Source organism: Lepidochelys kempii, chromosome 11 (genome assembly GCF_965140285.1).
Source record: "Lepidochelys kempii isolate rLepKem1 chromosome 11, rLepKem1.hap1, whole genome shotgun sequence".
In the NCBI taxonomy this organism is placed as follows: domain Eukaryota; kingdom Metazoa; phylum Chordata; order Testudines; family Cheloniidae; genus Lepidochelys; species Lepidochelys kempii.
In genome coordinates, this window is record NC_136390.1 from 8176677 (window position 1) to 8190263 (window position 13587).

The 13587-nt window shown below is 46.8% G+C and overlaps 1 protein-coding gene across 8 annotated transcripts in view; it reads left to right on the forward strand.

The window, feature by feature from the left end:
• PTPN4 (protein tyrosine phosphatase non-receptor type 4) overlaps window positions 1–13587 on the forward strand; it is a 236161-nt gene that overhangs the window by 158463 nt on the left and 64111 nt on the right. For 7 of the 8 annotated variants that reach the window (XM_073305041.2, XM_073305038.2, XM_073305037.2 and 4 more), the window contains one exon: window positions 12157–12291. The exons of the other annotated variant lie outside the window; for it this stretch is intronic. In XM_073305041.2, coding sequence (XP_073161142.1) covers window positions 12157–12291 — 135 coding nt within the window. The remainder of the gene's footprint in view (window positions 1–12156; window positions 12292–13587) is intronic. 8 annotated transcript variants of the gene reach the window in all.

Sequence of the window (13587 nt, forward strand, 5' to 3'; positions counted from 1 at the left end):
TTTTACATTGTTTTGTTTTTGAATGCAGTTATATTTTGTAGATAATTCTACATTTGTAAGTTTAACTTTCATTATAAAGAGATTGCACTACAGTACTTGCATTAGGTTGTAATCAAAAATAAATATAAAATGAGCACTGTACACTTTGTATTCTGTTTTGTAATTGAAATCAATGTATTTGAAAATGTAGAAAACATCCAAAAATATTTAAATATTATGCTATTAGTGTTAAGAGTGCGATTAATCATGCAATTAATTTTAATTGCTCAATTTTTTTTAATCGCTTGACAGCCCTACTATTAACATTTTGTTTTTATTTTGAAAAATACTATAGTAGTGATTGGGCAAAGCTGTGAATAAGAGCTTGTCTGCAGTTATTGCTTTTCAGAAAGTTCTGACTTAATTAAAAGCTACACACCATTCATGTTTTGCTGTCATCTTGTCAGATCTCAGAAGCTAAGCATGGTTGGGTAGAGCCAGTACTTTGCTCCAGGAATACATAGATGTGTCAGGAAATTGTTAGTTATTCAGTCGGTGGCACTCTTCTCTTTGTCAGTGCCGAACTAATGCCTCATGGCGCAGTGGGCACTGCGGCTTGGGAACCTATCTTCTTGATGAGATGTAAAGCCAATATTATGATTACTCCAACATTCTACTTAGGATCTATTCATAAGAGTAGTTGTGTTTATTTCAGGTGTCCTGGCCAAATTGCAACTTAAGGCGTTGTTTGGTGAACCTAAAATTCCTCCTGCAGTTTCAGTTCAATGCAGCATTCTTCTTCACATCTATTCTAAGCTGTTCCATAGTGTTGCTCTTAACTGATAAACATCTGGTGCCTGATCCCAGAGTTGACTGATTTTTTATGGTGAATGAAGCATTCTGTGCATTGTTTGCATATTAATTTGTAAGGTGCATTGGGATTCCTCAGAATGAAAAGCAATATGAAATATAAGATGTTTATAAAATATACTACATATGTACAAGGGACTGAAGTACAATTCCTCTTATCTATTGTGCATTTAAATTCCAAACCATAATACTGAGTTCACATTAGTCCCTTCACATTAATATAGAGGCTAATTCTTGCTCTCTGATTTCCCCTGGTATTATGCAAATTTTGTTCCTGGAACCTGCCTTTCTGAATTTTTTTTCACTAGATGTAGTTATTATTTTCTTTTGTATAGATCTGTTTTTTAAAATGGTGGCATTTAGCATTTCTGTAGATATTACAGTTGGTTCTCGTTAAGCAGGTTTGTGTTGTAGATATTCATGTTGCTGTGTGTTATGAAACCAAGAACATTGGGAAGGATTGCTATAGGATGATGTAATAGTCTATTTGCAATGGAAGATGTAATATTTAATATCTAAAGTATTAATTTATAAGCACATAGAGGATAAGGGTAATAAGTTATAGCAAACATGGATTTATCAAGAACAAATCATGCCAAGCAACCCAATTTCCTTATTTAACAGGATTGTTGGTCTAGTGGATGGGGGGAAGCAGTAAACGTGATGTATCTTGATTTTAGTAAGGCTTTTGACACAGTACCGTATGACATTCTCATAAGCAAACCAGGGAAATATGGTTTTGATGAAATTACTATAAGGTGAGTGCATAACTGGTTGAAAAACTGTACTCAGAGTAGCTATCAATAGATTGCTGTCAAACTGTGAGGATGTGTCTAGTGTAGTCCCATAGGGGTCAGTCCTGGGTCTAGTACTATTCAGTATTTTCACTAATGACTTGGGTAATGGAGTGTAGAATCAACTTATAAAATTGCAGATGACACCATGCTGGAGGAGTGGTTACTGTCACCTCAAAGAACAGGATTAGAATTCAAAAAGATTCTCAAATCAGAGAATTGGTCTGAAATCAACAAAATGAAATTCAGTAATGAAAAGTGCAAAGTACTACACTTAGGAAGGAACAATCAAATGCACAGCTACAAAATGGGGAATAACTGCCGAGATGTCAGTACTGCAGAAAAGGATCTCAGGGTTATAGTGGATCAAATATTGAAGATGAGTGAACACTGTGATACAGTTGTGAAAAAGGATAGTATTCTGTGGTGAATTACAGGAGTGTCATATGTAAAACTTGAGAGGTAGTTGTCCTGCTGTACTCAGCACTGGTGAGCCTCAGCTGGAGTACTGTGCCCAGTTCAGGGTGCCACACTTTAAGAAAGATATGGACACAGAGGAGAGCAACAATGATAAAAGGTTGGGAAAATCTGAGCTATGAGGAAAGGTTGAAAAAACTGGGTGTAAAGTATTGCAAAAAAAAAAAAAAGACTGAAGGTACACCTAATAATGAATATGTTAAGGGCTGTTATAAAAAGGATGGTGTGGTGATCATTCTCCATGTCCACTTAAGTTAGGACAAGAAGTAAGGGGCTTAATCTGCAGGAAAGGAGGTTTGGGTTAGATATTAGGAAAAACTTTCTAACTATAGGGTTAATTAAACACTGGAATAGGCGTCCAAGGGTGAAATCCCCCATAAGTGGAGGTTTTAAAGAACAGGTTAGACAAATACCTGCCTGTAGATGGTCCTGCCTCAGTGCAAGGGGCTGGACTCGGTAATTAACGTTCAGGTACAGAATACCAAACTTAGTATAAGGAGGATAGTTCTATTATCTTTGTGAGCAACTGTCCTGAGAAATAACAGTTGGAACATACATAAATAAATAAAATAATAACCAAGTACAAAAGCCTATAGTAATTGCAGTTCTTTCTATACTTTCTTATACTTCAAGATTATGCTTCTTGATCCAAGATCCATTAAGGTCCATGGGAAGACTCTCATTGTCTTCACTGGGCTTAGGATCAGGCCTCAGATTTGTAACCGCAATACTAGTGCATATCTTTCTTACCCTTGTTGAACAAACTGAAAAATACTGTATAGCATCCTAAATTTTAGCAGTTTTGAAATACAGCTTTTAAATAGTTGAAGATGTCAAGAGGCACTTATCTGCATATTTAGCTAGCTTGATAAGAGAAGGAAACATTTTATTAGATTGTAATTTATTATTTTTATTTTTTGCTTATGGCTAATGATGCCCAAATTCACTCACTCATCTCTTCTCCTACCCACCTAACTAGAAATTTTTTGTCCTGTGCTTCATAGTAAGGAGTGTTGTTTCACTTGTAAAAGGAAAACTTGCCGCAAGTAAGGAATTGGCCAGATTGTCTGTGTTGAGATGTTCCTTAAGCAGAACCAATACTATCCAGCAAACCTCTGCTCCTCCTTAAATGAGGAATTGATAATCAGGAATGGACTTTCCCACGGTCCTTCACCTGCCAAGCAGAACATGGGTCCAAAATACAGATTATGGAATGAAGCTTTCCCAATACCTCTAGTACTAAGATTGGAGATGTAGCCATTTGTTCCTAGGATATACTTTTTTCCTCATGGATGACTCTATCTGAGTCAGAAACCAAAAAAAAATTATTGGTAAAATCTTGAGAAATTTCCTTTAAACAGCAACTTGATTAAGCTACCAAGAGGCAACAACTGAATTAACGAGGCCATCTGCCACCTGTAACAGATATGTTGTGGATATTGTTTCTTTACCTTCACGCAGGTATGGCATAACTATTCAGAACATCTTTGATGAAGTTGTTCAGCTTTGGTATAAGATTCCTTCCACCAACATTAGAACCATCTTTCCCCTCAAATACATCTGTCACTGGACATCCAAAAACTAGAGTGACCTGTGAGAACGAAGCTGGGGAATAGGGTTCCTAGGAGTCACAGTATCAGTAGATGAGAACAAAATTATTTGGAAAGTTCTCCCAAACTGAATAGAGTGATCTGTTGGTGTAACATTGTTCTTCTGCACAGCCCTTGGGGAAATATTCAGATTCATTAATCTTTGATGGTGGACCATCAAAACAGGTTGCTTGCCCCAAAAGGAAAGGTAATATTTGTATTGTGGGCAGCATTTAGGAGCCCCACACACAGACATATTCCCTGGCATCAGTCTGTAGGGGTACCTTCTCCATAAATCCAATTCAAGCACCTCATCCATCCATCTAATTGAGATTTATGATTAAATCATCTGTCTAGGATTTTACACTGTGCCTATCACTGTGGTGTCTGAGCACACCGTTGTATAATTTGTGTATCTGGGAAAGTATCTCCAATTCTGCTGACATATATAGGTTCCCTTATACTAATGATTGTTGTTCTTTGCATGCTGGTCCCTATGTGGAGTCCAAACATCGGTGCGCCAGGAGCTGGAACCGTTCATAATAGTGTGTGTTGACCTGCACATGCGTCGTGCATCAGCCACGTGGCGTTTCCATGACTTCAGCTCTAGTTCCCTCTTACCATTGCATAGCCAGAGTAGAAACCCCTGTTCCTCGTGCTCCTAGCCTGCTTAGTAGTACTGCGTTTTCCCTCTTTTTGCCTTGTATATAGTTAGTTTATTTTATAGTCGTAGTTAGTTGTCCATTTTAGATGGTTAAGTGTTCCTTGTTGGAATTCTCTCCTTTGTGGTACCCTGTAGCGGGGTGGTTACCTGCTCCTGCCCTCTAGGGCTTAAAAGTCAGCCCTGGACTAGGCTGATTGGGGGAATGGCTGCAGCTGGGCCATGCCCCAGTCAGGCTGCAGCTGGGCCATGCCCCAGTCAGGCTGCAGCTGGGCCATGCCCCAGTCAGGCTGCAGCTGGGCCATGCCCCAGTCAGGCTGCAGCTGGGCCATGCCCCAGTCAGGCCGCAGCTGGGCCTGTAAAGGGGCTGCTTGGCTGAAGCTTAGCCAGAGTGTGTCTCTGTGTTCAGAGAGGGAAGGGCCTGGCTGCAGGGACCTGAGGGAATACCTAGATTGGGGCAGGGCTGAGGGGAAAAGGCCTTCGGAGCAGGGGCTCTCCGGCCTGGAAACCTCCAGGCTGTGAAGCCTAGGTTAGGGCCTATTAGATACGAAGATTGCCAGGGGGCAGCCCATGGGTAGACAGAGGCAGCAGGTCCGAACCCCCTCACCTGTGATGAGTGGCTGATACACTGCAGTCTGCCCCGAGGAGCAGGGCTAAGCGATGACTGGCAGTAACCAAGACTGAGGCGAGGTGGGGATAGTGGGTGGGGGTTCCCCGGGGAGGGGAGACCCTCAGGGATTGTTGGGGTTTACTGCCAGGGGGCAGCACCCCAGTGGGAGGAGGCACCGGGTCCTGGGAGGGACTGGGGCTGGCGGTAAGGTGGATCACCAGACAGCAGAGGGCGCTCCAGAGGCTGATGACCTAATTCCCAAGGACAACCAGCAGGAGGCGCCGCCGGGTGAGTCCGGCTCTATTACAGACCCTCTCTTCCGGCCTGGGTAGTGTGCGCAGGCAAGCTGGCTTTAAGTACTGTGGTTTGTGCCCTCACTCCTTCTCTGTAAGCATCGAGCACCAACACTGCCTTTATTATTTGGACAAAGCCCACATTGCCACTCGCTGCTCCAGCTGCCACTACTTTCCGTCCTGGATTCAAGAAGCTCTGGAGCTTAATCTCTGAATGTTCCTCATGGAAGAAGCAATGCAGCCACATGCCCCTTCAGATCCGGGACCGGTAGATCTGTCAGAACTACAGCCAGCACCAGCAGCGGGCGCTTTTCCCTGCCCTTCCCACTCAGAATCAGCAGCACCGGCACCTCCACCTGAATCCCATTGTGCAGGATGCACACTCATGGGCACAAGGGTAGATCCCCGATGAGGACAGCCGCCAAATGCAGTGTTACCTCCCTGAGCTTCATGAGGTTGGGTGAAAAGTCGCAGGTCAACTCTGAGGTTCCCACTCTGCAGAAGCCTGGTTCAGAGTATAAGTCGAATGCCGGCACCGCCCCTCAGCCATGGTGACGGTCCCGCCACCATCATCTCCAGTGCCGTCCACGCCATCAGAACCATCTGGTCTGTCCCACCCGGTCCTGCGCACTCCAGGATGCTTGTTCCCCCCTGACACCGACAGCTGAACTGCTGCTGCGCTTCTCTGGCTCTCCTCAGCATTCCACATAGCCAGTCGTCCTTGGCTCTCCATCTCCGATGACGGAACTTCTCCTTCTTATGGATCGCCCTCCATCGCTCCACCCCACGCTGACATCTCCACCAACGGCCCCTCCTCTACCAGATCCATCTTTATAGTCAGACTGGTCCTCTGAACAGGACACAGCCTTCTCGCCAGCTCACTCCTACAGCCCAGATCCCTGCTGCCAACCCTATCTGCCTCACTGTATCTCAGCAGCCACCTCATGGCTCGCCTACCCTTGGGTACCGCCCATGCTGGGCAACCCCTATGCTGGCCATACTGGTCTGCCTGGGACCTGTGCTGCCACTGTAGCCTCTCCTCATGCCCACAGTACCAACCATCTTCACCTCCTGCCGATCCTCCTTCTGTCTATGAGGATCCCCATGAAGCCTCCAGTCTTCCAGCACCCTCTGTACCATTGGTTCCAGTAGCTCCCTCTGTCCCGACTGGGGCTTCTTCGTCTCCTGATGATGCCATCATCTCACCTGCACTCTCACCTCTGGATGACCATGCCCAATAACAGGACCTTCTCTGCCGTATGGCGATGGCCCTCAGTCTCCCCATGGAAGATGTCCAGGACCACCACAATCAGTTCCTACACATTCTGTTGCCTGCTGGGCCCTCCCGAACTGCCTTGCCCCAACACTATGCCATTCTCCAACTGGCACAAGCAGTTTGGCACACCCCAGCATCCTGCGCCCCCACTAGAAAACGGGTGAGCGTAGGTACTTCATTCCAGCTAAGGGTACAGACTTCTTATTCTCCCACCCTCCTCCAAACTCCTTGGTAGTCTAGGTGGCCACAGATGTGCTCACCAGCAACATCTCCATTCCCCATACGCACCCAGACTGGGCAGCAAAAAAGCTCAACCTTATTGGCTGTAAGGTCTATTCCTCTGTGGCCTTCAATTCCGCATTGCCAGTTACCAGAGCATTCTGGCAAAATAGGACTTCCTGTTCTACCCAAAAGTTGCGTACTTTCGAGCCTTCCTGCCCCCTGATAAACAGCGGGTATTCACTAGTGTGCTGGGGAGCCTGTGGTGCTATGGCCCAGGGTCTCTGGTCACACCGTGAGGTGAGGATGCATATCAACATTCTCGAACCATGTGCTATTTGCTTAGCTTGCCAGGCCTTCTGCCACTTCTCCGCCACCGCCATGTCCAAGTGTTATATGAGTGCTGCCACATTGTCGGACATGTCAACAAGCAGGGTGGAGCCCGATCCTGGTTCCTCTGTGCGGAGGCCATCCTCCTTTAGAACTGGTGCCTCCGGCACAACATCACCCTCCATGCGGTACACCTTCTGGGGATGAACAACTTCCTTGCAGACCCACTCAGTCACTCCTTCCATGCAAAACAGAAATGAGAACTCCACAATCTCCTTCTCTGCTCCATCTTCCATGAGGGGCACTCCTCGATGGGACCTGTTCGCCACACTGACCAACCACAAACTCCTCTTCTGCTCCAGGGGAGCCCTTGGTCCCGGTTCGCGGGGAGATGCCTTTCTCATTCTCTTGACCAGTGAGCTCTATTACGCCTTCCTGCCCATTCTCCTGCTTCCCCAGATCCTACACAAAATCCACCAGGATTGAGGGACTGTTCACCTTGTGGCCCATGCTTGGCCCTGCTAGTATTGGTTTCCAGACCACCTTCATCTCTCCACTAATTCTCCAGTTCCACTACCCTTGCTCCCTGATTTCCTCACTCAAGCCCACAGCTGCCTCCGGTACCCCAATCCCAGCCCTTTTCACCTCATGGCGTGGTATTTGGATGGAACTTGCACATGTTCTGCCCCCGTGCATGACGTCTTCATGCACAGTAGGCACCCATTTACCAGGGCTTGCGACCTCGCAAAGTGGCCCTGCTTCAGTGCCTGAGCACAGCACCACAACCTCTGTTTTTATTTTGGTGGTCCTGGTTTACCTTCTCCATCTTCGTTGCTCAGACCTCGCTCACTCCTCTGTTCAAATATACCTAGCAGCACTCAGTGCCTTCCTCCCACCTGTGGATGGGTTCTCCATTTTCATGCATCCACCTACTGCCTGCTTCCTCCATGGTCTCCTCAACATTTTCCCCTCGGTAGGAAAAACCGACCCCCTCCTGGAATGTCAACCTTGTTCTCTCCACCCTCACTAAGCCGCCCTTTGAACCCCTGTTGATTTGCTCCATTTCTCACCTCTCTGAAGGTGGTGACCTTGGTTGCCAACTCCTCCACACAATGCGTCAGTAAACTGGCAGCTGTGATGGCAGACCCACCTTTCACCATGACAAGGTCTCCCTATGCCTTCACCCCAAATTCCTTCCCGAAGTAGCCTCCTCATTTCACCTCAACCAGAGTGTACACTTACCCATCTTCTACCTTAAGCTACATGCCTCCAACAAGGAGTGCATGCTACACTCTCTTGATGTACGCCAAGGACTGGTCTTTTACCTCCAATACGCCCGAGCCTTCCGCGCCACCTCTTGCCACTTCATCGCCATCGTGGCCACGCTCTTTCCTCTTAACATCTTTCCCACTGGGTCTCCCGCTGCATTACTGACTGCTATGCACTCTGGTGTTCTCCGGTCCCCTCCATGGATCACGGCCCACTCCACACAGGCTCATGCAACCACATCCGCTTTCCTTGCGAGCATCCCGTGGCAGGATATTTGTAGAGCGGCCACTTGGTCCTCCATTGACACCTTTACCGATCATTGTGTCCTAGCCCCTGCAACGGCAGATGTGGCTGTTGGCTACACTGTCCTCCTCCCAGCTCCATGGATCTGTTTAGTGACAGTGGGATTAAATCTTAAAGTTAGTGAACTGTGTTAAATGGTGTGGTGGTCCCTCACTCTCAAGTGGGGAGGGAGGCCACTCCACCTTGCTGTATCAGGCAACAGCACTCAGGCTCATGTCTCACTGGCGGGGCTGAGCTGTAAGAAGTCTATAGCTCTGTAACCGCCTAGCAGAGGCAAACAAGCAGTAACAGTCGGATGCTCTCGCCCCCTTGGGTGGGGCAGAGCAGTCTTCAGATGGCAGTCCCGGCAACTCCTCCCCAGGGTCAGCAGCAGACTGGAGAGGTCTGTCTCCTTCCGTAGCTCCTGCCCAACTGAGATTCAGGGCCGTTTCTTTATACTTCCTGTCCTGCCCTGGTACTTCCGGCGAGGGGGCAGGGAAGGGGGAGGGATTGGGTCTGGCTCCGCCCACCAGTGGAAGGGTATTGGTCCCTCTCTCTCAAGTACAAAGGGAGGCCACTCCACTTCCCTACAAATTGCTATTCCTTTTATTGGAGATGAAAACTCATCCACTGAGGTATCCAGATTCAGGATTCTACTGAACTTTCAAAGGCCATACAAGCATTTAGAATGGTTTGGTGGTTTACCTCCTTCCATCATTAGAAGTTATTTTGAATAATGTCAGTAATTAAAGTGATGCAGAAGAAAAATTAAATCAATAGCTAAAATATTTCAGATTATACCTAAAAGTTATCTAGGAGAGATTGTGTAGAGTTAGACATAGAGGTATTGAAAATTAGCACTCAGGTCAGAAACCAAAAAGCCACCGCATCGAAAAGCTCATGCTGCAGTGTGGTAACTTTTTCTTTGAAATTTCCCCAAAGAACAGGAAACGGAGGCAGCAAGCATAAGTGGGTGGGACTCTGAGGTTAGAACTGTTATTAAAATAAAATATTTGAAACTAAACTTTGCTGATAAACACTTCAGTTGTCTATGATGGTAGCCGAGAGTAGTATTCCAAGAGATCCGAACCTGCGTACAGTAAATAAGGTGAGTTTTTTTTCTTGAGTGATACTGTTTTTAGATTAAAAAAACCCTGAGCTTTCTTCTTTTAGAGAAAGTTGTATTAGTCTGTTGCAGCCTATAAAGTGTTAAGGAAGGTTTTCAAAGTTTAGTATCTACAAATTAGGTGGTTTAGAGCAATATCGTTTTGAAAAGATAAAAGAATTATTGATATCATTAAGTACTAGAATGCACTCCTTTTTAAAATGAATGGTTTAAGCACACTAATGAATGTGAAAGAGTCCCTGTAACTCTGTGTGGTAAATGTTCAAATTCTTAGCTGCAATGAAGCATCAAATTCTTCTAATCCAAAATTTCATATAACTTCTTTGTTTTTAGTTTGTAAAATCTCACTCTGTTTTTGTAATTTCCATCTATTAGTTTTCTATAGCTTTTTTCAGAGCATCATAATTAAGTTCATTTTTATTTTGGACAAAAATAGTATTTTTTTCTTAGTGTTAACTTTTATGCCAAACTCATTTTTGAAGACCTTTTACTGTATTAGCTTGAAAGCAAGGTGTGTTGGTGTTAATTACATGTAGACTGAATTTTAATACCTTATTTAGTTCTATAGAAAGCATCTTAGCAAATCCTATTAATACCAGTTAGTATGTCATCCAAATTGTTTTACTAATGTAAATAACAGAAATGTTAAATAATGTCATAATTACCATAAGGGAATCTACCTTTCCCTGCTGTGGTAAAAACAGGAAATAAGGCATGATAAATCCATATTGAAAGTGCTTATATTTTCCTCATGAAATCTTATCTTACTTCAGGAGTGGATTTACCCCGAAACATGCCATGCTATAGCACAGGGCCCCAACCACAGGGGGCCCCAAAACATAGGCGTGGGAACTAGGAGTGGGGGGGGGGCCTGCAGCATCCCCACGTTTTGTGCGGGGCTCCGCTGCTGCCCAGGTTCTGGGCTGCTGCCCCGGGCACTGCAGGTTTCGCGGCTGCCACCCCGCGCCCAGGGCTCTGCTGCCTCCCCCCGCCCAGGGTCCTGGCTGCCACCCAAGGCTCTGCAGGCTCTGCTGCCTCCCCCGCCCGGGGTCCCGGCTGCCACCCCCCGCCCAGGGCTCTGCAGGCTCTGCTGCCACCCCGCGCCCAGGGTCCTGGCTGCCGCCCAGGGTCCTGGCTGCCACCCAGGGCTCTGCAGGCTCTGCTGCCTCCCCCGCCCGGGGTCCCGGCTGCCACTCCCCGCCCAGGGCTCTGCAGGCTCTGCTGCCTCCCCCCACCCGGGGTCCCGACTGCCATCCCGCGCCCAGGGCTCTGCAGGTTTCGCTGCTGCCGCCCCGCACCCAGGTCTCTGCGGGCTCCGCTGCCGTCCGGGGTCCCAGCTGCCACCCCACCCCCAGGGCTCTGCGGGCTCCGCTGCCGCCCAGGGTCCCGACTGCCACCCAGGGCTCTGCGGGCTCTGCTGCCGCCCGGGGTCCCAGCTGCCACCCCGTGCCCAGGGCTCTGCAGGCTCCGCTGCCATCCGGGGTCCCAGCTGCCACCCAGGGCTCTGCGGGCTCCGCTGCCGCTCGGGGTCCCGACTGCCACCCCGTGCCCAGGGCTCTGCGGGCTCCGCTGCCGCTCGGGGTCCCGGCTGCCGCCCCGCGCCCAGGGCTCTGCGGGCTCCGCTGCCGCTCGGGGTCCTGGCTGCCACCCCGCGCCCAGGGCTCTGCGGATTCCGCTGCTGCCCCACGCCTGGGGTCCTGGCTGCTGCCCCACGCCACCTACGTTAAAACATATTGTTAGGAGCACAGCGGAGCCCTGCATAGAACATGAGGGTGCTGCAGCACTCTTCCCTCCCCTCCCCAACCCCAGCACTGCCGATGGGGGTGGGGGAAGGGGGAGCTGCCCCAGGGCCCGGCTATTTAAAAGGGTCCAGGGCTCCTGGCTGCTGCACTTGCAACAGCTGGAGCCCCAGGCCCTTTAAATGGCTGCCAGAGCTCCGGACGGTGCAGCCCGAGCAGCCGTGAAGGTCTGGCTCGGGGAGGCTAGCCCCTAGTCCAGCCTCTTCCAGGGGCCCGGAGCCGGCTCCCCCCACCTTGCCCAGGGGTCCAGCAATTCTGTCGGATTCATGCCCGCACCCCTAGTTCCCGCACCTATGGTCCCGACTGACGCCCCGTGGCCCACACCCAGCTCTGGACCCACGCCTGGGGTGGACATGGGTCTGGCTTCCTTTTTATTGGCTGGGTCCCTGGCAGGGGCCCCGGAAATGAAGCTGCACACAAGGCCCCACTAACTCTAAGTCTGCCACTGTCTTACTTTATCTTTCTACCTCCCATGGTCTTTGGATTTTTATGAGAGAACTTCCAAAATTTTGTTGTATAATTTGTGTAATTTTGCAATTATCTGATACAATTTCAAATCAGTTATTTACTTCATTCTTCTAGATCCCCAAGTAAACCCTTGGCACGGAAATTGATGAGTGGGATGGACTGGGAGGTAGTGAGTAGGAATTCATTGTCTGATGACAGGTTAGAAACACAGAGCCTACCATCACGATCTCCACCTGGAACCCCAAATCAGTAAGTAGAGTGGAGTATCCTTTCTGCAGTCATCATTGCCTGTTCACCTCTTATTTGTCAGTTATCCCTGTTCATTACCAAAATAAAGTTGTTTGTTTCACAAGGGAGTTTTTACAAACTAGATCTTAACATCCCTTGGTGTGGAATTCAATGTTCTAAATTTTATTTTTGCTGACATTCTTTGGTATATAATAATTCCAGATGCATCTCAAAAGCATCCAACCTATAAAAAAGTGTAACATTTGGCACTCAATACCATAATAGTTTGAGGAGATTCCCCAGACTTTTTCTTGCATGACATCTAACAGCTGGATTATAATTGCTGTATACTGAATATATCTGAGAGCGCGAACAGAGCATGTGAGATAATAATTATGGCTTGAAGAGATGACATTAATAAAACCTTCAGCTGTATAATTATTTTATTCAGGAATCATTTTAGAATTTAACTTTTTGGTTCAGTAATACAGTACCTCTTGTAAACGTGTTCCAGGTCTAGGCTATAAAAAATGCCAGTGGGTTAATTTCCCTATTTTTCTGCATTTCTTTTATTCCCTACAGAATTTATTTTTCATACATCATGAAGCTTTCTTGTTTTCTGTTTACGATGAATGAAAAGCATTCTTGATTTTCTTTACAAAATAGGAAAGCAGTTCTTTAAGTGTGCTGAATGAGAGCTATCCAGTTCTGTATTGCATATACAGTGATTTCTCATTGAGAATCTCTCGTCTTTAGAACAGTTATTTCAAAGAGTGTTATGCAAATATCTGAAACATTTTACATTTTTCATTTAAAATATTGGTTTATTAATAATGCTTAGATTCTATAAAGCACTTTTCGCCCATAGATCTTAAGGCATTCAAAAATGAAGGTAAGTATCAAAAGACCCATTTTTCAGATGGGACGACTGAGGCAGGAAGTTGAAGTGTGACTGTCATGGGGTCACACAGTAAGGTTGGTGACTGTGTTAGGAATAGAATCCAGGGCTGAAATCCTGGGCCTGTTTAAGTTAATTAGAGTTCTGCCATTGACTTCAATAGAGCCAGGATTTCACCTCAGGTCCTCTTGACTGCCAGTCTGTCCACTGGATCATGCTATTATAAGCAGAACTCCTTTCTTTAAAGTATTCACGGCATGTTTTATGACCTTCAGTATTTATGGCAAGAGAGGGTTTTTTACCCATTTTATGAACTGATAAATAAGCCATTCTTCATAATATCTCTGATTGGGTTATTATTTAAGTATTTGTTGAAATAATAAAAAGATTTTGAGAATTTGAAATAATGGAACTGAAAA